Below are 27,886 nucleotides of genomic sequence, written 5' to 3'. Positions count from 1 at the left end.
AGAAATGTGTGATTAGACCATGGGTGTATATTGAAATGTAAGTGATACTTAGGAGGGCTAGATCTGGGGAGGACTTGTTGGTATATATTTGGGATAACGTCCTAAGAGAACACATGATCCAAGGTCAGCCTCCTTCAATTGCCCACTACAGTGAAAATGCACATGCCATTTGTGTGCACTGAAGGAACATTATTAAAGGCAACAATATATTTTAATGTTAGTACTAGAGGCTCATGTCTGTCCACCTTTATACAACCATCATGTACAACATTAAGTGCCAATTTGCAATCCACCTCCTCTGTAGGTGATGGAAATATTGACAAGGTTCCGAGGCATGGTTTTTCCAAGTCTTAGGTTGAACTCCTAGTGGGGTTGGCTAAAGGTTGTGAGGAAATCTCCTTGAGAAGGTTTTGTAGTGTTGAAAATGGTAGCAGGCCATTGCGCTTGAGTTTGCTGCTGGAAAATCAGATCAGTAAATTAGACAGCTTGTTAATCTCTGTCATAAATGAGTCCTTATGTACTGAACTGAGGAACTGGTAATGCTCTGCTCTGCTATGGGTATGTGCGCTCTGGTGTAACTATTATGCAATGATACCAGACTAGTCTATTCTAGGACATTCATGTGCATTAGATCCTTAATGTAGTCATAAAAGGATCTCTATTCCACAGGAGAAAGCCGAGATTGTGGGTTCAGGACGTGGTTAATGTCTATCCTTTAAAGTACTTTTTGTAAATGTAATTTGTTTTTCTAGCCCATTTTCTTGTATTCTGATTTGTGATTTAGGCTTTTTCCAGTTCCCTATTATCTATCAAATTTCCAATTCAAATCCTCACCCCCAGCCCACACAGTCCTGTTTTTGATCCCAGAAAAGGTTCTAAACTATGTATTTTATTTGCGTCCTAATAATCTTTATTGGTAACTTGGAATAATAAAGTAAAATATCTGTCGAAGACAAAGTGGAGATGATATCTCCACAGCAAGCAGGATTTGTCCCATGCTAGAGCCCTCTCTTGCACTTCAGTGCTCCGATTATTGGTACGGTGTGTGTTGGTTTTCCAGGGGTGGGCTCAGAAGAAATTGACTTTGCTTCAGGATTAAAACTTCCTTTTTTGTTTACTATAGACAGGATATCGAACAGCAGTTAGGATCCCTGATCCTTGCAACCGATATCAACCGCCAGAACGAGTTCCTGAGCCGCTTGAAAGCTCATCTCGACAATCAAAACTTGAGCCTCGAAGATGCAGGGCACAGACACTTTATGCTCCAGGTAACAAGAACCTGAAAGCTTTCACATGTTTAAAATAGTATGTGGGCCTGCATCACAAGCATGATTTAAAGAGATGCAAGGTTACCAATAGGTTTACACAGGTGATTGACTTGTGGACAGCAATGCGAAGCAAAAGCCTAAACTAATGTCACAGGGAAATGTGGGAAAATGTAGTTCAAATAAGGTTCCAACAACACAGGTAAAAAAATGCAACTCCTGTAAGGAGGACCAGAGTAAGAGTGGCGCAGTTCATGCCAGCTGTGACATTAAAAAGAGAATGGGTAAAACAGGTAAACCGCAACTATTGGTCACTATAAAAATAGACTGGATACACTTAATCATCAAGTTGTTCAGATGTCTCAATAGAACATCTATAATTTTCCCTATAATCTGTTTTGTCCATCCAAAAACTGCCCAGCACTTTCACTTTTTTATAGTTGTATTGTTTATATACTGAAAACATTGAGAGGCAGTCTTGTTTCTTTTCTGAGTTAACTGTGGCCTAGTTGCCCATTTAGCTTTTTGTACTGCATTCATACTGTACCAAAGTCCCTTTCCATTAAGCTCAAGCATGTGAATGCACTTTTCTGTTCCATCAAGAAAGTATCTGTTGAGCCCAAGTGGTAAAAACTTTTTTTCTGGCATATTTATTTCGAGATAGTAAATGTCTTTTTAATTATTTTTATAATAGTATGTTATTATACACCCATTTCTGTATATTAAAGTCGATTTAACCTGACAGATGTGGCGGCTTTCAAAGCATTCATCTCCATATAAGTATATTGATGATATTGTAGTCTTTGTCTTTGTGTGAGATTGACTAATGACAACACAAGCATGATGATGATCATCAGAGGAGACGCAACAAGCTCAGTGTATTCTCATGCTGCCTTTATGAGACAAGTCCACTAGGTGACAGTCTTATAAATGCATATGAGGTCCAAGTGTGCAGTGATTGCCTCTAGAACAAGCATGGATCTTAAATAGAGAGAGAAGCACAGGAGTGAGGTGTGTCTGATATCGTAGGTTTTATGATATGAGTGGGTTGGGCTAGTATTAGTATCAAAGCAGACAGGGTAGTGAAACAGGGCTGAAATAGAGGGTGGAATCAAATATACGAGTGAATAGCACCACACATTGCCATCCACTTATACATCAACACACTACAATGGAAAATAACAGAGCTAGTGACTTAAAAAACCCCATAGTAAATGATGATAGAATAAATTAAAATAGTTAGAAATATAAATAAATACAGTTTAATGTTAAATGTTCCTATTTTATCATAACATATTTTAATAATCTTTTTGAATTGAAAAATTAATGTAACATTGATTACCATTAAATTTAATGAAATCAGTTTTAATTAATTCTATTAGTCACTTTAAATATTTATTTATTCATAAACAAATATATCATTTGTAGTACAGATAGTAATATGCTTGTATATAATAACAATTCTTTAAAAATATTTATCAATGGGCTATCTGCATGAACATCCAATCAGGAGTTTCCTTAGCACTCTTTGGCGTTCTACACTTGTAAACAGATTACTGTAACCATTCCTTCTGTACTAATTTTCACAGATTGCACTGAAGTGCGCTGACATTTGCAATCCCTGTCGAATTTGGGACCTAAGCAAGCTGTGGAGTGAACGGGTTTGTGAGGAGTTCTACAGACAAGGTAGGAAGCCTGTTTGGACAATTTGTTTTTCCTGTTTTGTTGGGAGAGGCAGACCAGTGTTCTTTGCACAATATGTTTGAACTAATTAACCATGAACTGTCTTGTTGTGAGTTTATGAAAGACCAACTCAAGGTATAGCTTTTTCTCAAGTAAAAAGTTACGTTTATCTTCCGTATACAAATCGGTTAGCCTAAAGAAACAAGAATTTGCAATTCAATAGGTCTCACCTTTGGGACCTTAAACGTTTTTAGCTATTCAGCGCATTATCTTGGGTAAACAATTCTGGTATTTTACTGGCCTATGCTGGTCATTATTCTATCAAGTCAGTTAAATAGAGGCAGTTGCTAGAAAAAAGTAGTCCCTAAGCAAACGCAGAAGCAGACAAGTCCTGGGACAATGCCCCAAAGGCCACACAAAGTACATACAACAGATAGCAAATTGAGGAAATTGGTGGTTGGGTTATAGTTGCGCTGGGTAACAGTGATAATAGTAAGGATGAGAAAATATAAAAGCTCCAAGGACAAGGTTTAGACCACCAATCTAAACACAACAGGCATGAACCAGTCAATGCCCTAATACACAACACAACATTTATCCTGAGCTAGCACAACAATTCGCTTTGCAACCAACGGACAAATCACAAATCACTGTTTGTTTTCTTCTCTTCTTTCTTTTATTTCATGCGTTGATTGTTCATAAAACAATTTATGAACAATCAACGCATGAAATAAAAGAAAGAAGAGAAGAAAACAAACAGTGATTTGTGATTTGTCCGTTGGTTGCAAAGCGAATTGTTGTGCTAGCTCAGGATAAATGTTGTGTTGTACATACAACAGATCTTTGAGAAAGCACAAGCTCGACCTAAAAAAGGAAATACAATCTCAGAATATATCATTAAAAAATACTTTAATAAAATGTGATGGTCCTTGAAGGTAATTAACTTTCTCTTCAATGTAATATATTATCTCCTGTTTAAATATAAATGGTGTCCTGCTCTGCCCTCGATCCAGACGTAATTGCCAAATGTTTCTGTGCATTTACCTCGCTCTTGATGTCTATACTCTATGTCCTCAGTGCTTTTAGATCAGGGGTATCCAGCCTTCATGCACAAGGGTTGTCACAATACCAAAGTTTCATGCTAACACCCATGGACTTTGTAAATGATTTACATTTAGATTTATTGTGTAAATTATTAAGATATGCCGAAAATATGCACGACTCCTACCAGTAGTGGATGCCCCTCTTCCTAAATACTACCAAGAATTAAGAATTCCAACTACTTAATTTAATTCATATCCCACTTCATGTGTAACAAAGGCCTAATATTCTTACATTCCCACAAATGCTAAAAACATTCCTATTGCTAAGTTAGAAAACTTCTTTTTATTTGAGCATAGCCTTGGGATTTGTGAGTTCTTGGTTACCCTAGTGAAGTCAAATGCTTTATCTACTTCATATTATGTGATTGTATGTTATCTTGTAGATAACTTGTAAAGTGCTGATGAATTGACTTACATCAATAATCCATACAGTGCCTGGTGCACATTTAAGAATTCTGTTTCTTGCTGAAAAGAAACTTTTCATTCAAATTTTCTGTCCGCATCCTGCTCTACTCTCTGGTCATTACAAGTACTGTGCGTTAAAGGTCATTGAACTCTGAGATGACTTGCAATATCCTTTTAACATAAGGCAGCAAGTATTTTATTTCTTATGATAGACACAAAGGGTGTTTACTTACAAACCTATTGCACAGCTGGTGCTTTCTGATTTTTTGACTCCCCAGCGGTGCATTGGCCTGGCCATATTTACAAATCAGGTTTTTTTGACTCACCGGCGGTGCAGCGTGCCTGGCCATATTTACAAGGCCACGTAAAGTCACCCTGCTTGACTTTTCATGGCCTTGTGAATATGGGCCCCTTTCACGCATTACTCTGGGTGAAAGGTGAATTCCATGGGTGTTGGTGTGGTTGTTCCCACGCAACATCTATGGAACCTGACACATTCCCAGATTTACAAAGTGTTGCAAACCTGGGAATGTGTCAGAATCCTACGCCTCCTTGGGTGAGGTGTAGGAGGGGTGCAGTGAGATGAAATACTTTTATTTCTTCTCATTTAATGCTCTTTCTAGGTGTGTTGCAATATGCAGCACACATAGAAGGTGCAAACGCCATTAATAATTGTTTTTGTACAGGAGGATTTCTATTCCTGCGAAACAACAATCATCCCTGCAGCACAGGCACCCTTGCACCATGGCGAAACAACAATCATCCCTGCAGCACAGGCACCCTTGCACCATGGCGAAACAACAATCATCCCTGCAGCACAGGCACCCTTGCACCATGGCGAAACAACAATCATCCCTGCAGCACAGGCACCGTTGCACCATGGTGAAACAACAATCATCCCTGCAGCACAGGCCCCCTTGTACCTTGGCGCAACAGTTTCTGCATAGGTGCACGGCTGCTGTTTGTGCGCAGGAGCAGGGTAGAGGAACAGGAATGCGCCCTATCGTGTAGATACAGCGCATTCCTTCCCTTTTGATTTGATGCATGGCAGCACAGCAGGATGGGTTGCTGCGCTGCCATGCGTCAACATTTAGTAAATGAGGCCCTAAGGTTACAGACATCAAGAACCTTCTATTGTGAAATGGAACACTAAAAATCAGTTAATTTGTTGCAAAAAGATGATAGAATCAATTTAATGTAATTCAGATTAAATAACATGCTGTTGCATAGATTTTGTGGAAGCACGTAGATGCATTCTGTGTTTCCTGCAATGACCTGATGTGGCAAAAAATAAACATGCTGCCATCTATTCCCTTTCTGCTGGTCACTGTTCTTTTTACAAACAAAATAGCATAGAAGAACGAAAAAAAGCCAATTGCCATTTCCCTTTTTTTAACGGCAGCTGGACTGATGTTCTTTGACCCCCCTTTTACCACGGCTGATGGTTTTGGCAGCAGGCATGTTGACAACCACACTAAATTGAAATTACAGATGACATTTGGGCAGCTTGCCATTTCGTCATTACAGCTGAGTAGAGAGGTCTCAATTCGATTGTGACAAAGAAATTAGACAAAAAGTCTGTTATTCATGGACTACAGGCTCCCATGTATTATAAGGTAGCGTGAAATGTTTTATAGCTGGATTGCTGACTTCCATGTGACTGGTATATAGGGAAAAAATGTAAAAATGTAAATTGATACTTGTATAGCGCACTACTCCCCCACAAGGGTCTCAAGGCGCTTGTACGAATACTGCTGTGGAACCCATCCTGGCTTTCCCTGTGAGGCGTCCACTCCTGGGCACCCCCAAGGTGGAGGCCAGGCATCCGTAGCCTTGTGGGGGGCAGTTGTGGAGATTAAGCAAGCTATTGCCCAGAGTTGCAGAGTGGGACTCCATGATTGGAATAGGCATTGAGGCGAGAATTATCGAGTCAGTGGAATTTTGAGCCCAAGACCCGCCGAGGCGGGAAATTGAACCCTGGTCCCGGGCTATACCTCTGCATCAGGGTCTGCCGCTCTAACCATTGAGCCACACTTCTCTGATAAGCATACAATCTACATTAGAAACTCAAGAGCCCACTTGCCCTGCCAGCTGCCCCTGGTGGATGCCACCGGGTAAGTCATGCTGGCCAAAAGCTTCCCGTGAACAGGTAAATCGTGGACTCCTTTGCTGTCACTCAGGCAATGCCTATGAGCTCTAAATTCCTGACCATTCTGCCTTAATCTAGAAAAATAATAAAAATGGACTAGGTGAGCAAGAAAGCTTTCTCAAACTTGGTATCTCGCTGGTACATGAGCACCACTGGTCTGGATTTGTGCTGTGCCATTGATATTACAGGTTTGGGCCTGAATACCGGCGCCCTGCTAAACTGTGATCGCAGTTAAAGTGGTAAGATGTTTGTAACACTCAGTGCACTTCCCCATTAAATTTCGAGTTGTCAAACTTGACAGAATTGAAAAATGATGTCTAACTGCCAGGACCTGCGATTTTTGGTAAGCCTCAAAGAAACGAGAAAGTGTTTTTACAGTCAATATGGTTAAAAAATATGGCTTAAAAAAGTACAGGTCAGACATAGTTTGGCCACTTTGTCTGGAGAAGGTCTCCATCTTAAACTTCCTATAGCAGGGGAAGCTAGCTTGCAACTTGGTAGGCAGAGAAAAAAGTCTGTTCACGGATCTGACTGATCATTGGTCACTGCGCTCTCTCGTTTCAGCAGAATCAGACAAAACGCAACCCGATAGAATGTTGTAATTGATTTGACATAATCCACTAATTTAACTTGAAAATATTGTTAAGGGGTGGGGGTGGGGGTGGGAGGAGGGGGGTTGTCCCTGAATTGATTCCAATGGTGTTTGAGAACGCAGCTGACGGCTTTGTCATTTACATATTTTTCCAGACTAATTTACTAAGGAAGGTAATACACCCTTGGTGGGTTTGCTTTGAAAAAACTGGTGTACGCTCTGTCATCCCTTAAAAAAACAGCATGCGCTAATTCTTTTTACACATTACACCTTTTTAACGTCTCCGAGCAAATACAGATGTAGAACGGATACCCATTTGCTTTGTTTTTTTTCTACTATGGTGACTATATTATTAAAATTTTCATTGCTCATACGAATGTTGTTTGCTGCTGTGGTCTGGTAATTGCGCAGAAGGTTCCTTTCTGGTGACTTTGCTTGGGTGCAGTGTCAGTATTGCTTCTACTATTAAACGTGTGGGAACTCCACCTCCTTATTTTTGACAATCGTTCCCTTATGTTAATATTACATGAAAATAATAACTTTTAGGAATGACTTACATTTTTTTTGTTGTTTTCTCTCGTCTATTCTTAGGAGATCTTGAAAAGAAGTTTGAACTGGAAATAAGCCCACTATGTAATCAGCAAAAGGATTCGATACCCAGCATTCAAATTGGTAAGTTGGCTGTGCAAAGTAACACACCACACTAATACCCAGATATTGACATTGACCAAAGGTTTTTGGGCCTCATTTATGAGGCTGTGCGTCACTTTTACGCCGCCGGTGCGTCACTAATGTGACTTGTTGCGCCATATTTACAAAGCGGCGCATCTAGGTAGATGCATCACTTTGTAAACCCCTGCACCACATTATACCTGCGCCAGATATAATGTATGCAAGGAGGGGGGCGTATTGACGCAAGAAAGGGACGTAGAAGTGACAAAGTGAAATATATAAGATTTCACTGCGCCACTTCTAGGATGCAAATGCTTCAATTTCTTATGCCTGCCTCACAGCAGGCGTAAGACTGACGCAGGCCCTGTCACATGGGGCTTGCCCCAGCAGCCCCATGTGAAAGGATGCATTGCTGAAGTTGAATCATTTTTGTGACACACTACAGCAATGCTTCACTGACGTATCTGTAACTCCTTGCGCAATGATGAAAAGTGACGCATCGCTGTTTTCACGCAGCAATGCGTCACTTTTCATAAATGAGGCCCTTATTTGGCAAAGATGGTGGCGGGTACAGCTGCGGACCGTGCATGTAACAGCGGTGGGGCCGGGTAAGTGGGGATTTCGAGGTGCAATGCTGAAGGAAAATTTAATAAATAATGAATGTTTCCTCTGCATTGTCCCTTGAAATCCCCTCTTACCCGGCCCCACCTGCACGGACACGGCTGGGCAGGAAGCTATTCTGATTTGCTTTGCTTTCCATGTGGTAAGACATGTATAGCAAGTAAACTCAGTGGTCCCCAGCAGGGTACACAGGGCCCATTTAGTAAGTATCATTGACTAACTACTGTTTTCATAATACAATTAATGATATGTGCCCTGAGAGTTTGAAGGGCATACAAATGTGTGTGGTATTGTATAATCCCCCAATCTTAACCTCATCTAAGACTTAAGTCCAGCACAAAGGCATGTTAATAGCTTTGAAGCGAGAAATTGATCTGGGAATGGCCTGTGAAACAAGCAAATATGAATAGTGAGAAAAAAGAACGTTAGCAGATTAAAAATGTCAGAAAGTTAAATGCTAGTCACATAAAATGGAAGCTTTTTGAGCAAATGCCTATTCTTGAAAGTGTAGATGTGTATAATTGGCATGGAATTTAATTTCGCTTACTAAGAAGAATGTCAGTTTTCTGCATTCTGAAATTCTCAGCAACCCATAGACTTTCAAAATGATGCATGTGATGCATGTGAACTCACGGCGTTGGATGGATTGCCCATAGCACTTGATCACCATAATCCGTCCAAACTCCATCAGCGGGAGATTGCCCAGTTGGCATGTGAGCTTACCCCAACACATGCTGTTCCATAAAGCACATTTTGTCCCATTAATTCCAACTTTTGATTATCCTATCAGCATATCCAGTCATTTAATTACTCCATGATTTAAGTTACCCATTGAACAGCTGATGACAGGAGCAGTCATCTTTCCATTAAAAACTGTGGGGCATATTATCAAGACAGGCGAAATGAAATTATCGCCGCTTTAGCAGCCGTTTTCGGCAGCTAAGCGGCGATAATTTCATCGCCCTATTAGCAAGCTGTCGCTAACATCAGTTAGCGACAGCTTTTAGGTGATAGTGAGCGGTTTGGGGCCCGCTTTGCATGTCGAAGATATTTATCGCTAATGACATACAAAGTGGGCTTACCCAACCTGTTAGCGACTAAAAGCAGTCGCTAACATTGCTATCATCTATTATCAACGCAGGCGCAGCGATGGAAATATTCGCGCTAAGCGCGAATATCTCCAAAAGCTAACGCCTGCTCAGACCAGTTCGTAGCCATTATATCCAATGGGAGGTGGATATTATGGACGTTAATGCGTGAATATCGCTGTATTCTCAGCGATATTCACGCATTTCGTCGCTATCGCCGGATATTTTATCGCTTTAGAGATAAACGTTGCTAATAGCACGTTATCTCTGCGATAATATCCGGCGATGCTTGGCGATAAAAAAAAACTTGCTAAGCCCATTTAGCGATAAATATTACTAGTTGTTGGTAATATGCCCCTGTATGTGGTATACTTTCTTGGAAGATTTCCGTACTATGGCTGAAACAAGCATATCTATGGGGCTTTCACTGCAGGGGAAGCCATTACGATGATGTCTTGGTAGAAAGAAATCAGAAATTTACTATGGAATACCCTACTTTTACCCAGTGCATGCAGATGCCTACTCAGTTTACAGGGAACCAACTGGCCTGGGTGATCTCCTCAGGGTATGACCCTTCTGCTCAATGTTCTGTTCCATTATCATTGTTGAACCACAGTTTTTGCACATTCGCTGTCCTGCTGACTGGAACAGGCCCCAAAAATTCATTAGAGAAACATTCTGGTTGAGTTGAAAATCTGGGTGCCACTCCTGGAGAGTTATTTATTTGGTTTAGCAGTTCTCTTGAGAAGGCCTTCTCTAACAAGGCTCCAGATGGAACATAGTAAAATATTTTTTGCTTAGAAAATGAAAAATTGGTTTACAGAAGAACTGAGGGAGGGGTGAGGAGAGGTTGCAAGTGGGTTGGGAGAAAGCAGAGAGAACTAATCACTGACTTCAAGGCAGCTTGCAGGGCTGCACAAAGGGATTGTACAAAACTGAGCTAACTACCCAAAGGTATTTGCAAACAGGCCGGACCTTTGCTTCCCAGACAGATTCTGCCCTCCACTTTAAAGACTCAATTAAAGTTCACTGTGTTGATATCACCATGATTAACATAGGGCTTCTCCTCATGGTGGGGTAATGGGAAGGAGTGTAAGTACTGCATGCGCCCCACTTCTAGAATTGTCAGACGGAATAAAAGTGACTGGGGAACAAATGTTACGTTTGTTTCTTAAACTGAGCCTCCCATGTCAAGCAAGCATGATGAAGCCCTTCCAAGGCATACTAGCTTCAGCTCTGACTTTTATTGCCAATTGAAGATTTGACTCTATTCAGGAGTCAGCTGCCTTGAAGCTAGCATATATCACACTATTCCTTAAAAAAGCATTGACCCTCTATATCAATTACAGGTCAATGAACAAGCAACCTTTCCTTCATCAGTAAGATCATGCAGGCCATTGTGTTTCAGCAAGTCAGAATCACATGCAAGCATTCTCAATTGTGGGCTGTAATCAGTCTGACTGTAAAATTGAGCAACAGACTCACTTAGCACTTACAAATATTAAAGACTAGAGCATGTAGCTTCTGGATAAAGGTTGGCATTTTTTTTTTGTTTCAAAATTCTTGGCCACTTGCAAAACTTTGAAACTTCAAGAAGGTATGGTTCGCATTGAATCAATGCCAATACATCGGTAGGAGTGTTATTGAAGGATAGGACACTGACAATCATCTGTGACTCTTACCTTTCCAAGATCCTTTGTCTGTGAAGTTCTTTAAGACTGATCAGTTTTCCCACCATTGTTTAACATCTGCATGCAACCATTGGCTGGGTTACTCTGGCAGGAGATATGTGCTTCATTTCTATATGATGTTTGTTAATGATACCCAGTTGACATTTGCTAGGAAACAGAATGGAAAACATAATTTCGGTGGTGGATGTGATAGAATATGTTGGCCTCAACTGATGGAAAAACTGATGACAAAAGGCTACTCATAGGACATAGGTATTTATTTGATCTGCTCCTTTTGATTTGCTCCTATTTCCTTGTCTCTAGTGAAAACTTCTCTAGTCAGGGTGGAACTTGACTATTCCCTCTCTAGACATACAATAGAGGTCAAAGCCTCCAATGTACATCTTACATAATTTGACATTCAATCTTTTGTGGCTCTGATTAGGCCACCTTTCTTTTGAGAACTGATTACTGGACTTCATAGTTAATAGGTAGCCCAGACTACACCATTGCCCATTTCCAACGGGTATAATGTCCTGCAAATCATATAATTGAAAAATTAAGACTTTGGGAACATGTCCCAGTGAACATGGGTGCCCTTAGTGGGTAGCTGGTTGCGGCAAGTGGTACCTTCATGAGAATGATTACGACCAATAAAGCTATTCAGTGCTCACGGCTTAACTACCTTAGGGAAAACATATTCACTTACTGGGCTTGTGGTGCTTGAGGGCTAAACCAGGTACCACAATGGATGTTCTGAGGTTGAAGCACTCTTGTAGGGAAGGGTGTCGCTTTGACTATCTGGGAGAACAGGCTTTGGAATGCTGTGCCTATCCACTTGAACGGTACAAAAGGGAGTGGTGATGGACGGAGCATCTGAACCAATCAAACACTCACACCAAGTCAAAAGATCTGGGTTTAATCCATCACCGTTCTTTAGCCCACTCTGCCACTCCAGTTCAGACATGGCCATATGCAAATCAGTCTGACCCTGTGCCTCATGGGAGCAGTCCAGCCCGAACTGCCAAGCCATGCCTTCCCTGGACCGAAAACAAGCTTCCGAGGACCGGTTTCTTGCATTTCAGCCGTCTTCAGCCCGACTTGCTTGAATCCAGTGGCAAAGTGAGCAAGGGACTCACATCTGAGCATACCCTGCCAACTTATGGTGAACAAAGCGGTACAAAAGGGTGTGATGATGGACGGAGCATCTAAACCAATCAAACACTCACACCCAGTGAAAAGATCTGGGTTTAATCCATCACCGTTCTTTAGCCCACTCTGCCACCCCAGTTCAGACATGGCCATATGCAAATCAGTCTGACCGTGTGCCTCATGGGAACAGTCCAGCCCGAACTGCCAAGCCATGCCTTCCCTGGACCGGAAACAAGCTTCCGAGGACCGGTTTCTGGCATTTCGCCATCTTCAGTCCGGCTTGCTTGAATCCAGTGGCAAAGTGAGCAAGCAACTCACGTCTGAGCATATCCTACTAACTTATGGCAAACAAAGCGGTACAAGAGGGAGTGGTGATGGACGGAGCATCTGAACCATTCAAACACTCACACCCAGTCAAAAGATCTGGGTTTATTCCATCACCGTTCTTTAGCCCACTCTGCCACCCCAGTTCAGACATGGCTATATGCAAATCAGTCTGACCCTGTGCCTCATGGGAACAGTCCAGCCCGAACTGCCAAGCCATGCCTTCCGTGGATAGGAAACAAGCTTCCGAGGACCGGTTTCTGGCATTTCAGCCACCTTCAGCCTGGCTTGCTTGAATCCAGTGGCAGAGTGAGCAAGGGACTCGCGTCTGAGCATACCCTGCCAACTTATGGCGAACAAAGCGGTACAAAAGGGAGTGGTGATGGACGGAGCATCTGAACCAATCAAACACTCACACCTAGTCAAAAGATCTGGGTTTAATCCATCACCGTTCTTGTCTGAACTGGGGTGGCAGAGTGGGCTACAGAACGGTGATGGATTAAACCCAGATCTGTTCACTGGGTGTGAGTGTTTGATTGGTTCAGATTCTTCGTCCATCACCACCCCCTTTTGTACCGCTTTGTTCGCCATAAGTTGGCAGTGTATGCTCAGACGTGAGTCCCTTGCTCACTTTGCCACTGGATTCAAGCAAGCCTGGCTGAAGACGGCTGGAATGCCAGAACCCGGTCCTAGGAAGCTTGTTTCCGGTCCAGGGAAGGCATGGCTTGTCAATTCGGGCTGAACTGTTCCCATGAGGCACAGGGTCAGACTGATTGGCATATGGTCATGTCTGAACTGGGGTGGCAGAGTGGGCTAAAGAAAGGTGATGGATTAAACCCAGATCTGTTGACTGGGTGCGAGTGTTTGATTGGTTCAGATTCTCCGTCCATCACCACCTCCTTTTGTACTGCTTTATCCACTTGAACAGCATGCCAGCTTCAGTAAAACCATAAAGGTTGACTGCTTTGGGTTACATTTTCTCTAAATACAATTTGTATTTGGTCATGTCTTTTTGTTGACAGTGGCATTATTTAGGATGACCCAATGAGTCTACTACTCATATGGTTTCATCTTACTTCACAAATATGATCCCCATTGTATATACTCTACATATGGAGACAAGCAGCATGTTTAGGAGAACAAGGTGCATCATAACCCACTCTAAGCTTTGCCCCCACCCTCACAAATGGTAATTAAAAGCCTATTGTACTCTGCATATCTCATGTGTGTGTGCGCGTGTGCGTGTATATATATATATATATATATATATATCACAAAGCTCCAAGGTACCCACTAAAGCAACCACGCTGCTGCTTGAGTGCTCCCTCGCCTGTGGCCACCTTGGAGCTTTGAGATTACACGCGGCGGCCCGGCTGCTGAGGTGAGCACCACCCCATGAGGACTGGGGGTCACAGGCACCGAATTTGCTGTGCCTACTTTGTGAAGCAGTAGCAGAGGGATCAATGGCGACTCTGCACTCTGAGACCCATTGAGGGTTTTGCATTACACCGATCAAGGGAAGAGACACTTACTACAAGTACCACAAGACACTGCGTTCCCTCCATATGAGTAGCCCATCTGTGGGCGGGTAAATATAAATAGTGGGAGTGTCTATATGCTTTCACTCATGACGAGCGCCTGATGACGAGCACAGGCTCAGAAACGCGTCAGGCTGAAGATCCATGTGAGCTGTAATCATCAGCGTACAGAGATGTCCTTTACCCGCTAAAGCAACCACACTGCTACTTAAGTGCTCCCTCGCCTGTGAGCACCTTGGAGCTTTGACATTACACGCGACTGCCCGGCCGCGGAGGAGAGCACCACCCCGTGAAGCCTGGGGGGGTCACAGGCATGGAATTTGCTGTACCTACTTTGTGAAGCAGTAGCGGAGGGATCAATGACGACTCTGCACTCTGAGACCTATTGAGGGTTTTGTATTACACCGATCAAGGGAAGAGACACGTACTACAAGTACCACAAGACACTGCATTCCCTCAATATGCTTTCACTCACGACGAGCCTCTGATGACGAGCACAGGCTCAGAAACGTGTCAGGCTGAAGATCCATGTGAGCTGTAATCATCGTCCTTTACCCGCTAAAGCATCCACGCTGCTGCTTGAGTGCACCCTCGCCTGTGGACACCTTGGAGCTTTGATATATATATATATATATATATATATATATATATATATATATATATATATATATATATATATATATATATAAATCAAAGATTAAAGAAGCGTTAAGAAGAATAAAAAGATATTGATGTATGTTAAAAAACTGATATTCACTGAAAAAACAAAGGTTAGATTGGCCTTATAGTTAAGTGTTGAAATGATATAGGAACTAAAGTTTAAAATACAAACAAAAATTTTAATTCACAAGTTATAATTTAGTCAACTAACTATAGATCGCGTCCCAATCATGCACTGCTTAGGACCTCACACTTTACATCACTCGTGATATGCTAAATGGCATCCTTGATACCACTGCTGATGACATTTCAAAAGACATCATTGATGCCATTGCTGATGACATTTCAAAGGACATCATTGATGACAATGCAAATTAAATCTCAAAGGACATCGTTGGTAATATCACTGATAGTACCACTGATGCCATCATCCATGTCTCAGCTATTCACATTACTCAAAAAACCCAATAAACCCATACATCATTTGTTGAACGCTGCTACAGAAAGGCCTGCAGCCATATACAGCATAGAAGTACTGTGTGTACATGTATGGGTGCATAGGATGTAAATAGCGTAAGCCTTGGAGCAAACTCTGCTTGTGAGTGGCAACAGTTAAATGGTGCACGGTTTATGAGCCTGTAAAGTTTTGGGTGCAACGAGTTACTCTATGTTAACCAAGGCTAAGGCTGAACACACTTATTTTGGGCATTTTTCAGATTTGGGGGTGGATTAAAGCCAAAGCCTATTGTCAAAAGAAGCCAAGCTTCTGTTCAAAATGGATTATTCGTCTGTGGCTTTTTTGGCAAATGACCATGGTAAATAAATGCCATATAGTGCTGTAGTCATATTTTAAGTAGTGTAGGTGTAAAAGGTGTTGACATTTATTTGCAATACTTCCCTAATGATTTTGAAGCATTGCTGAATAATGCACAATGTAGGGTTGACCCACTTACAGATGGTGTAACTCACTGTGTGGTTGAAGGCATGGCTGTAAGGCTGTTTTCCACTCTACTCATCTAAGCAAAGTGTATATGGCATTTTTTCCAAACTACTGAGGATAGAACATAGGGTTTGGCTGATAGTGCCTTATCAGTAGCTAATGCATACCTCAGAACCTCCTTACTTTAAATTGCGGGTCATGTCATGAGTGATATGTGCCAGGACATAAGCAGTGCATGATAGGGATGCAGCTATAGTTAGTTGACTAAATTATACCTGGCGAGTTTCAATGTTTTTCAGCTTTTAAATGATAGATGTTATCTCTTTTCAGCACATAACTATAATGTCACTTTAACCTTTTGTTTTTTCAGTGAATGTCTGGGACTTATTTAACCTACTGCAAGATCGTTTTATTATGCCTTGCGCAATGTCACTTAAACTGTTGGTGTATTCAGTGATTTTCTGGGCTTTATGATCATATTCAAAATTTAGAATCTGTAAAACTAACTTTCATTGGGCAATCCCACTGCGCTTGGCATGTGGCCATTTACAGAAGGAGAGTGGGGCCTCCGGCCAGGCCCTGCTCCCACCTGTCTGCAAGAAACCAACCTCACAATCCCTGAACTCAGTCTCTAGTTTTGTACAGAGGAGATTTGCACAGAGCAGGCTTTCCATCTGGCTAATTTGACATCTTGGGGCATATTACCAACGTTAAGCGATATTTAACGTTAACAATGCTTAGCAACTAATTTTTTAACGCTAAGCATCGCCGGAAATTATCGCAGAGATAACTTGCTATTAGCAAGGTTTATCTCAGAAGTGATAAAAATCCTCACGCTAACTGCCAATTGAGAGATTATCGCTGGAAAACCAACGATAATCTCTCAAAGTTTAGTGTTAGCTTGATGATAGGGGCTCACAAACTTAGCCATGATATCCACCTTCCATAGGATATCATGGCTAAGTCAGAAAAATACCAGATGTAAAAAAAGCAGTGCTAACCGCGGTTAGCGCTGCTTTTTTTTTAATCTCTAACAGGGTTAGCGAAATCCTTGATAATAGGAGAAATGTCGCTTAACAACATTTCTCCTATTATTTTTCTCTGGAACGCCCCCTTTGCATCTCATTAGAGATGCAAGGGGAAGCGTAGAAAAAAAGGGTGCTTACATGCGAATTTGCGTGTTAGCACCCTGTTGCTGATCGGGGGATAATTTTATCTCCGCTTTCTTGGCTTTTAAAGCCAAAAAAGCGGAGATATATCCCTTGATAATATGCCCCCTTATTTTTTGTGTGGCTGTATTTTTAATTATCATTTTTTTAACCTTTTTTTATTTTGAAACTTTAAAAAAAACGATATTTCATTTTTATAACAATATTACTACTGTTTTTTTTACTTTTTTAGTTAATTTTTCTTGTTGGTTTTTTTTTGTGGTAATTACCCATTTTTTTATTTCTTACTTTTCTATTTAATTGTTTCGTGTTGGTGTTTTTAAATGGTTCTCTATGGCCTTTTCAAAAAACTTTGGTAGTCTCACCCAAAAAAAGACATACATGCATTGTGTGCAGTATGTTGCTAAATATTGCGGCCTCATTTATGAGGTTTTGCTGTAGAGCAGCACAGCAGGCCTTCCTGCTGCGCTGCCTTACAGCAAAAGAAAAGGGCAGGAGTGCACTGTACCTATCAGATACGGCGCATTCCTTTCCTTTTTGTTTGCGCCTGTGCTCAGTGGGCCGCCATGTGCCAATGCAGTCACCTTTGCACCATGGTGCAAGGGTGCCTGCATTGTGGGGTGAATATTTTTGTACAGGAAGGGAAATCTTCCTGTACAAAAATAAACACAAGAGGCTTTTTCCTCTTTCTATGTGTGCTGCAGAATGCAGCACACATTAGAAAAAGGAAAAACGTGGAGAAATAAAGATATTTCTCCTCGTTGTGCCTCCCCAGGGGAGGCGTAAGTTTTTGGCGCTTCCTCAGATTTATGATTTCTCATAAATCTGGGGCAGTATCAAAAAGTCATAGATGTTGCTGGGAACGCCCCCAGCAACACCCATTGCACTCCAGTTTAATGCCGAAAACTTTATTAAACGGACCTATATTTATTAGGCAGCAATAAGCCAAAAAAGAGTGGCTTAATGCTGCCTGATAAATATCGCACAAGCTTCTGCGCCAGGGAACGTCACTAAAAGTGATGTTCCGGCAGCACAAGCAGCCTCATAAATGAGGCACTACAGTTTTTTCATCCTCTTCTTCTTGTTGTTGCCACAATAATTCAGATGGTGCATGTTCAAATCCTCCCTGCTCCTTGACCTACTCTTTGCTACCCTTCCTAAGCAATCTGGTTGGGGTTCATAGCCCGCATGTGCTTCCACATACCACTAGTGCCCATTTAGTACTGCTCAGGGTGGACCCTCTGAAGTGCAATTGAACATGGTGCAAGTTAAATTTTACGTATTGATTTCTTTTCCCGCCGAGATGGAAAAGTGGATGTATGACATTACAACGCATGCTTTTACCACGCATGCTTTTACATCGCAAGTTTTACAACGCATGCCTTTGAAACGCATAGTGTTGAGGGGTGCTGGATAGTGAATAGTTTAATTTACTATTCCAACTCCAGTCCCCGTGGATAGTAGGGAAGGTGTTGGATAGTAAATTAAATCTATTCCCTATCCTAGAGCGCCCCCCAGCGCAATGCGTTGTAAAGGTTTGCGTTGTAAAAGTTGCGATTTAAAGGCACTGCGTGGTAAAAGTTGCGTTGTAAAGGATGTTTCCCGGAAAAGTAAAAGCTTTGCAAAACACAGATTCCCGTTCAGGCCTAGTGAAAGGTGCCGCTCTAGATGTTGATGGCAGCGTTATTCCAGCAGAGATAGTGCCTGTGAATGGAGTCGTAGGTGTCTGCTACTCTGGAGTTTGTCCTGAAGCCATGATGGCAAAGGATTCTGAGGACAGCATCCTCTCTCTGTACAATAGTACAATGTAAATAAATGGTGCTCAGGAAATTCCTTTGTATTTATTATTGAAGACCGTGGGCTGAACACTTTGTGGCCAATCAGCTGTCAGGTTTTTACTAACCATGCTCCTCCTACCCATTCACACTGTGCAGATATTGAGACATTGTGGGCCATATTTATAAGGAAATGACGGAGCGCAGAGCTGCGGCAAATGTGGCAGTGACACGCTCTGCCATTTCCAAAATGCAGGTATGTGCCGTATTCACAAAAAGAGGGCACACCACTGTATTTCCCCTAGTGTTGGTACTAGAAATAGAAATAGCTGCCTAGTGCCAACACAGACACCCTTGCACCATAGTGAAAAGGTGCCTGCATAACAGGGAATGATTGTTTATGTGCAGGTTAATGGCATTTAGCTTTTCCTATGTTTGCTGCAGAATGCAGCACACATAGAAAAAACAAAAACGAGGAGAAAGAAAAGTATTTCTCATCATCGTACCGTTCTAATGCCTGCTATTGCATGGCGCGATTTTTTATGCTACCTCATATTTACAGATCCTTGTAAATCTGGGGCAGAGTCAAAAAGCAATGGGTGTTGTGGTGAACACCCACAGCACCACCCATTGAATGCCCCTTCACGCAAACATATGTGTGAAAGGGTACTATATTTACAAAGCCTCTTTTTAAATATGGTGCAGGGCATTGCGCCACTGGAACACCGGTAAAAGTGACGTTCCGGTGGTGTAATCCTCTTGTACATATGCCACTGTATTTTTGTAGGATGGAGACTGATTACTTCAGTTATTGGTAAGACTGGATACATGGGCTGGTAAAGTATTTCGCATAGAACCATGTACTGCTCAATACTCACGTGCTGGCACTGGGACTTTCCAAAACGTTGTGTGCTTTCTATATTATCTACGTGCCCCTAGACCTATAGATACCTTAGATATCTGACGTAGATTAGGACTCTGACCTTCCCTTCAGTGAACAGAAAATATGCATGTCAACAAAACCTCCAGACAACACTCACCACTAGCTATTACCATCTATTCTTACCTCTACACATCCTTGGTGGCGTGGTCTCATTGCATGAATGATGCGTATGTGTGGAAGGAACTGCTGCGGTGAGGTTTCACAGACAGATATGGAAAATGCAGTGGTGAGAACCGCCTTCACCCTTTTTACATTTTAAAAAAGGTGTTGCGTGTGACACATTCAGTAATCACTTTATATACACATGACCCAAAAATATTTTGGTTGATCATATTAATTTCTTTCAATGCATGAGAATCTAAAATTCATCAAACAATACAAATGCAAGTAAGAAAACATTCTATATACACTGAGAACATTCACAAAATAATTAGTAAATGGCAATAATGAACATTAGTGCAAGTTATTAACCCAAAAAGGAACCACGTAAAAAATTGCAAAATAACAATTAACATATTAATACATTATTATGACAAAAGATTGTGCATGGTTTTATGAGGGGACCAGTTCCGGCATTATTTTAAGAACAGAATGTAACAGAACTGAAAAAGATCCTGAAAATGAACATGCGAGGTCTTTTGTTTTTTTAAATATGTTTGCAGTGGTCTAACCTTCTGTGTATTTACCTAGCTTACAGCACACTACTACACAGTGCTTAATTTGTAAACATTTAAGTTCCAGGGCCCTTGTCAGAAGGCCACTGCAACTTGTGGTAGCCATTGCCCCTGCCTGTGCTGCAAATGATATTACCAACATAACTACTAACTACCACACTCAAACAAGTGTGACAGTTCAGACTATTTCAGGACCCCAGAGCTATAAGAATTGCTTGGAAGGCAGTAATTTGTTATATTTAATGAATAAACAACTGTTGTTGCCCTCATCTCTACATTAGATAGACAGCACCACCATGTGGCAGACTGTCATGAGTGCCGGTGTTATTAATTAAGTACTGGTGCTAAGCCCCGTAAACCACTGGCTTAAATTAAGCACTGATACTATATCATGACTTTTAGCTGGTCATTTCATATATGCTCTCCAGTTTCTTACTGTGCTGCACTGGCTGGCATAATGGTGGACGCAGAAGCTGTAGCACTGAACAAAGCAGAGACCTGTTTCCGCGGCTTAATACTGCATCCTGGAATGTCTCTGTGCATCCATTTGTAGTGCCAAATACCACACGCTGGCGTGAGTGGGGCAGCAGAAGCTAGAAGTTGAGAGGATGGGTCAATGCTCATCCTGCAGCTACCTCTGCATCAGACTTTTTCAAAGATCATAGCCAAGGACAGTGGTTTACAGACTTAGGAAGTAGTCAGACAATTCAAACAGTTATGTGTTGCTTTCGAAAACTCTCAAAGGGACTGGCTGCTATGTTTTAAAGGTAACGGCAAAAGAGAAGAGAGGGACCCCTTAAAATAATCAAGGGAAATAAGGAACTTATAACCAAGAAAAGGAAGGATTCCCATGACCCAATTTTTCAAAATACACTGATTATAGATGGCAACTATTGAGTGTTATATCCAATACTTTGTTACAGTTTTTTTTATTATTAAAAAAGATTTACAAGGTCACAATTCATTATACGAAATATAAAATTATATGAAAGCTAACAAATAATACACATTAAAACCAATCTTTACTTCATATAAAAAAACAACACATACATAACAGTTTACAAAAATCGCAAATAAACAATTTGTAATTATGACCAGCATAAAAAAGACGGAAAAATGTAAGACCTAGCCTTTGTCAGTTACAGTTGCACATTTAATTGGACTCAGGACTCACAATTACTAAATTGATACAATCAATATTATGCTTATTCGTGCTAGTCCTTAAATTATGCTTTATCAACGGCATTGACACGTTTCGATGGTTCCAATCAATTCACACCATCTTTATCAAGATACAGTATTTTTTTCTGTCTCTGTAGTTATATCAATTTGTTTTTCTCTTGTCCCTTGTTTTTATGTAGAGTTTACAGTGTCTTATTGACTTAGATTCTTTAATCACACTTTTATTCGACAGTGCCGGAGAGCTTTATAAATTCATCTGGGGCCTGCCACTCTATATGGATCTCATTGTCCTGTGTGTTTGTATCCCTTATTGCGGAGTTTTAGGGTATGGCTGTCGGCATCGCACGGTTGCTGCAGTGTCAACTGTGTTTCCTCTCGTAATTTACTTTAAAATAGTCCCCCACTTATTTATTATTGTGGGCTTCAGACGTAAAATATTACTTGGTTACCCAGTTCCGGGTTGCTTTATTTGCTTTTTAAAGCAGCGTTTCCTCGTGCTTCCGAGTGTCGGGTAAACTGGGTAACCAAGAAATATTCGATAAAACATGCACCCACCCAGCCAAACATTTATAAACAAATGGGCCGATTATGATGCCAGACGGACCCGAGTCTGTTCGGCATCGTTCTAGAACTGGGAGCGAACGACCTCCAGTAGTCGGTTCCTGCCTATGAATTAGGATGCGACTGAACTCTGTTCATTCGCAATCCTATACTTTGCTATGAGAGCATGCATTCTGAATGGAATGCTTGCTCTCATACCAAATAGCAGGGGTGCAGTTCATCCCTACACCCGGTGGCAGGCACCTCAAGGTGCCTGCCACCGGTTGCGGGGATCAATAAGGGGGCACATTAGGTGCCCCTTAGGCCGCCATTTGGCGCCTTTCACCCATGGGGGCCCCAAAGCTGTTTCTTACTGCCTTTTTGTGCCAGAAAGGCCGGCACAAAAAGGCAGTTGGAAACTGCCATCGTAATCTCTCTGCTGGAAAGAGCCGGCCGGGGGATTACTGTGGGCCTTCCGAATGGCGGATGCTCTCTCCGAGCCTGTCATAAGCCATTCGGAAGACTGATTCGGATTCCCTTCCGACCAAACCCATCAAAATGGCTTGGTCAGAGAATCAGTGATTACGATGTGGGTCTGCATCTTAATCGGGCCCAAAGACAGAAAATAGATATTGAAGATAGAGCATTGTGGGTCGTACTTTAATATTATTTAGCGTGGTAACAGATATGTCTATTCATGGTTGATAGCCATAGTTTTGATGTTTAAAGAAACCAATGCACAATTGTTATTATTATCAAGGCAAGCACTCAGTAGCAATGTATTGCTTACACCTGCATCTATAGTAGATTTCGAGATGTAAATCTTTGATTACCGATAACTTGCTTCTTTTTCTGGCACGTGGCATTAATTCTGTCCCTATATTTACAGACTATGATTTTTACATGCATCAGTTTTGAAAAATAATGGTGTATCTGTTTCCTTCTAGGCTTCATGACCTACATAGCAGAGCCTCTCTTTGATGAATGGGTGCGGTTTACAGGAGGCACTCGCCTGTCTGAAAATATGCTTAGCCATCTCAGGAAGAACAAGGCCATCTGGGGGGACTTGCTCCACAAGCAACGCACCCAGAGCAACGATCACTTAAATCAAGGGACTGAAAAGAAGGGCGACCAGACTTTGAAAGAAGGAGGAACCCCCTAGCACCTGTCTTACGTCTTCCCCCCTGCAGCACTTCTGTTCGATTTCTCTCTGGTCGCAAGGTCAGGCCAGCAGAAAGCCCACTAGATGCCAGACCACCATCATGAACTTGGAGTGATGGTGGAAAACACTATAGATGGAGAGACATTGGGGGGAAACGGTTGTAAAGAAATCCTGCCATACATTGAAATTGAGCCTTTCCTTCCCAAATGGCAATTCCAGAAAATTGAATTGGGCCTGAAATTTGCTCCGAAGCAATGGGCACGCGGAACGATAGCAAGGGAGAGACAGTGAGCGACGCCATTTGCCACAGCCAGTTTTTCTCTTTTTTTAGTCAGACTGAATTTATTGAGATTTTGCCATTTTTATGACAGACTATATTACTCCTACCAACATCAGGAGATTGATCATTGTGTTGCCACATTGAATTACACTGTGACGAAGGCTGAAAGTGGCTTCAGAGGGCTGGAAGCATAATTTTTAGCCTAGCGACTGGGCTGCACTTTCAACAACCACCAGCATCAACAAAGCTCAGAGGACCATTTCTTGAATGAAGAACTTTTTATTTTTAGTCGGGTCATCATTGAAAACAATAACAATGAAACACAATACCTTTTTAGATTTTGTATTCTGTGCACTAGTTGATGGATCTAAAGCACTGAACTTTAGCCTGCCCTGTACACACAAGAAGGAAAATGCCAATGTTGTTAATAAGTAATGCCACTTTCGATATGACTCTAGCATCTTCCTGCATCTCCTACAAGGCAGAAGACCATCGTGTACACTTAAAATCTTTCTGACTTTAGATAATTCTATCTTTTTTTTTCGAATACTTGGTTTAAATGACATGTTTATATTGACACATGCTCGCTTTCTGTAAATACCGCGCTGCTGATTTCCATGCCAAAATTTTAGAATCATTGTACGATCACTACCTGTATAAACGTTGGCACTGTGAACGGAAAGTTGTTATAATATCAAAGAAAGTTTGTAAATACGCTGAAGAGTTTATACGTAATCACGCCGATGTGGTTTGCAGATAAAGGCCTTAACTTTTCCAATGCCTCGTGGTCAGGTCATGTCCCATTTTGTTACCGCCTGCCCACTATCACGTCTGAGCGTTTTGAAGAGTCAAACCTGAGTGGAATCACAGTCACCCGGATCTCCACAGTCATTCCATGGAATTATTTTAAATCGTGAGAATGAGGGTAAAAGTGTGTCAGGGCTTTGAAGCCATCCCTTTTTTATTTGGATGTCACAGTGGATGCCACCATTTTGAAAGTCAGTAGCAGGTAATGATTCCTCACTGTTCCAACGAATGCCATAGTGACGCCCTAATTGTGGGTCCACACCATGCCTGCCTATTTCGATTTCGACCCAATCTGCCCGTGAACGTTTTTGGAGGCTGTTATGTTTTGTATTTTCTGTTTCGGGTCTTTGTCGAGGGAAAGGAAGGAATAGGTTGTCAAATGCGCAAAAGAAAAGGAGCTTTTTTTTTTTTTTTTTTTTTTTACAGTATATCAAAATCGTTCATTAATCATGACAGCACATCCTGCGCAGGAAACCGCTTAACAGCTGCAGGGTCCCAGTTGAAAAGAGGCACCTGGAGCGTTAACAGTGATCTGTCTGTTTTTTGGCTATGAACCATAGTGGAAAACAGTTTATTTCCCATCTTTATGAGTTGTCAAAATACTTTCTATGTGCAATTTGCTCTGCAAACTGACAGTTGTTTTGTTCTGTACATGGTGTTTTGTTCATAAACCCTACCTTCTGAATCCCTTTGACTTTTCAGTGCTTATCTGTCATTTTTGTATGCTCGTTTTTTCCCATTTTTTTTCTCTTCATAATAGGACAGATTACACAATTTGCTTTTGCTTTAGGTGTTTATTAAGATCCACCAGCATGTTAAGTGGAGCCATATTGCATAGTTGTAATTGTATGCTATTTTACTTAATTTTGTTTTGCTATGGTAAGTGCTGTTTTGTGGTAGTCGAAATGTGTGGGCATTAGAGTTTGGAAAATATGGGACATTAGCTAAAAAGTGGGGAGGATTGGTCCGCCCTATTTTGAGTGCTTAACACATATACATTCTAAATTGGGGCGAAGGGTTATCCGTCGTCTTTTAAAAGATGACCTGCATTCGCCAAACTCTAAATCAGGCCTGTATGTGTAGTCTGTTGTAGACAAAACGTAACAAACAAGGGGGCATATTATCAAGGGGGTTTATCTCCGCTTTTTCGGCTTTAAAAGCCAAGAAAGCGGAGATAAAATGATCTCCCTATTACCCAGCTGTCGCTAACGCCAGTTAGCGACAGCTAGTAGGAGATAGCGACCATCTTGGGCCCCACTTTGCATGTCAGTGATATTTATCACTAATGACATGCAAAGTGGGCGTGCCAAGATGTTAGCGACTGGAAACAGTCGCTAACATCGCTATCTCCTATTACCAACTTTTGGAGATATTCGCGCTAAGTGCGAATATCTCCAAAAGCTAACACCTGCCCTGAGCAGTTCTTAGCCATGTTATCCAATGGGAGGTGGATAACATGGCTAAGAGAGAAACTGGTGCGGGAGCACACTGCTTCACCTCCCAGCAGAGTCGCCCCTGGGCATCATGGTAGATGCAGTTCAGATCGACAAGCGAGTACACTTGGAAAGTCTTGAGTGTTTCACCAGGTGGGTGCAGATTAGTGCTGGCCATCTCTGGACACGTGTTTCTGGATTATTATCCGTCATCAGCAGAGATTAGGCAAAATTATTCGGGGTTGCTGAGCAGGCTGCCGTATTCTTGGAACGCAGTATCTCTCCAGGCGCGTAGGTGCCTCTCCACGAGCTCGTCAGCTCAAAGCGGCTCGAGGGAGCCTTTAAGTAAGAAACTGGTGCGGGAGCACACTGCTTCACCTCCCAGCAGAGTCGCCCCTGGGCATCATGGTAGATGCAGTTCAGATCGACAAGCGAGTACACTTGGAAAGTCTTGAGTGTTTCACCAGGTGGGTGCAGATTAGTGCTGGCCATCTCTGGACACGTGTTTCTGGATTATTATCCGTCATCAGCAGAGATTAGGCAAAATTATTCGGGGTTGCTGAGCAGGCTGCCGTATTCTTGGAACGCAGTATCTCTCCAGGCGTGCAGGTGCCTCTCCACAAGCTCGTCAGCTCAAAGCGGCTCGAGGGAGCCTTTAAGTAAGAAACTGGTGCGGGAGCACACTGCTTCACCTCCCAGCAGAGTCGCCCCTGGGCATCATGGTAGATGCAGTTCAGATCGACAAGCGAGTACACTTGGAAAGTCTTGAGTGTTTCACCAGGTGGGTGCAGATTAGTGCTGGCCATCTCTGGACACGTGTTTCTGGATTATTATCCGTCATCAGCAGAGATTAGGCAAAATTATTCGGGGTTGCTGAGCAGGCTGCCGTATTCTTGGAACGCAGTATCTCTCCAGGCGCGCAGGTGCCTCTCCACGAGCTCGTCAGCTCAAAGCGGCTCGAGGGAGCCTTTAAGTAAGAAACTGGTGCGGGAGCACACTGCTTCACCTCCCAGCAGAGTCGCCCCTGGGCATCATGGTAGATGCAGTTCAGATTGACAAGCGAGTACACTTGGAAAGTCTTGAGTGTTTCACCAGGTGGGTGCAGATTAGTGCTGGCCATCTCTGGACACGTGTTTCTGGATTATTATCCGTCATCAGCAGAGATTAGGCAAAATTATTCGGGGTTGCTGAGCAGGCTGCCGTATTCTTGGAACGCAGTATCTCTCCAGGCGCGCAGGTGCCTCTCCACGAGCTCGTCAGCTCAAAGCGGCTCGAGATGGCCAGCACTAATCTGCACCCACCTGGTGAAACACTCAAGACTTTCCAAGTGTACTCGCTTGTCGATGCCCAGGGGCGACTCTGCTGGGAGGTGAAGCAGTGTGCTCCCACACCGGTGTCTTAACATGGTTAAGAGCATTAGCTCGGTAATGCATGAATATCGCGGACTTTTCAGCGATATTCATGCATTGCGGCCGATTTTTATCGCATTTGCGATAAACCTTGGTAATACCAAGGTTTATTTGCGCGATAAAAATCGCCGCAGCTCAGCGGTAAATTTTTGTCTAAAACCAAGCAATAGCGATAATTATCGCTAATGCTTGGTAATATGCCCCTCGGTTTCTGTCTCAAAACAGCAATGACTACTGCGAAGAAAAATTGAGACACATAGCACACCCTTACAGTATGCAATACAATGCTAATTAGGTGTGGGCAAATTAGCACAGAGAATAAAAACAAGCGTTTGCAATGCAATAGGTCTCGCATTTTCGAAACTTTGACCTATTGCTATTGTAAATTACAATGCCTTTTATTATTGCTGGTTTTGTAAACACATAAATAAAAAGCATTGTAATTTACAATGCCAAAAACTTAAAATCACTCAAATGCGAGACCTACTGCATTGCAAATGCTGTGCCAAAAAGTTTATACATTAAATTTTAAAAACGGGAATTATGGAGAAGCAACACTGGTGGCATAAACAGTAAAGAGCACGTCCGCAACAGATGTGGGTAAGGGCTGCGAGGGATGAGGGAAGCAATGGGTCTTGGAATGAGAAACC

General features: G+C 42.1%; 1 protein-coding gene across 3 annotated transcripts in view; it reads left to right on the top strand.

Moving 5' to 3' along the window:
- Positions 1-25,088, top strand: part of PDE7B (phosphodiesterase 7B) — a 1,067,027-nt gene extending 1,041,939 nt beyond the window's left edge. For all 3 annotated transcript variants that reach the window (XM_086927442.1, XM_086927441.1, XM_086927440.1), the window contains 4 exons: positions 1,124-1,268; positions 2,855-2,951; positions 7,789-7,869; positions 23,093-25,088. In XM_086927442.1, coding sequence (XP_086783568.1) covers positions 1,124-1,268; positions 2,855-2,951; positions 7,789-7,869; positions 23,093-23,307 — 538 coding nt within the window. In that variant the 3' untranslated portion in view covers positions 23,308-25,088. The remainder of the gene's footprint in view (positions 1-1,123; positions 1,269-2,854; positions 2,952-7,788; positions 7,870-23,092) is intronic.
- The last annotated feature ends 2,798 nt before the right edge of the window (positions 25,089-27,886 follow it).

Source organism: Lissotriton vulgaris, chromosome 6, assembly GCF_964263255.1.
Source record: "Lissotriton vulgaris chromosome 6, aLisVul1.2, whole genome shotgun sequence".
NCBI classification, from domain to species: Eukaryota; Metazoa; Chordata; class Amphibia; order Caudata; family Salamandridae; genus Lissotriton; species Lissotriton vulgaris.
Note: the sequence above shows the minus strand (reverse complement) of the source record. Positions and strands in the feature narration are given on the sequence as shown.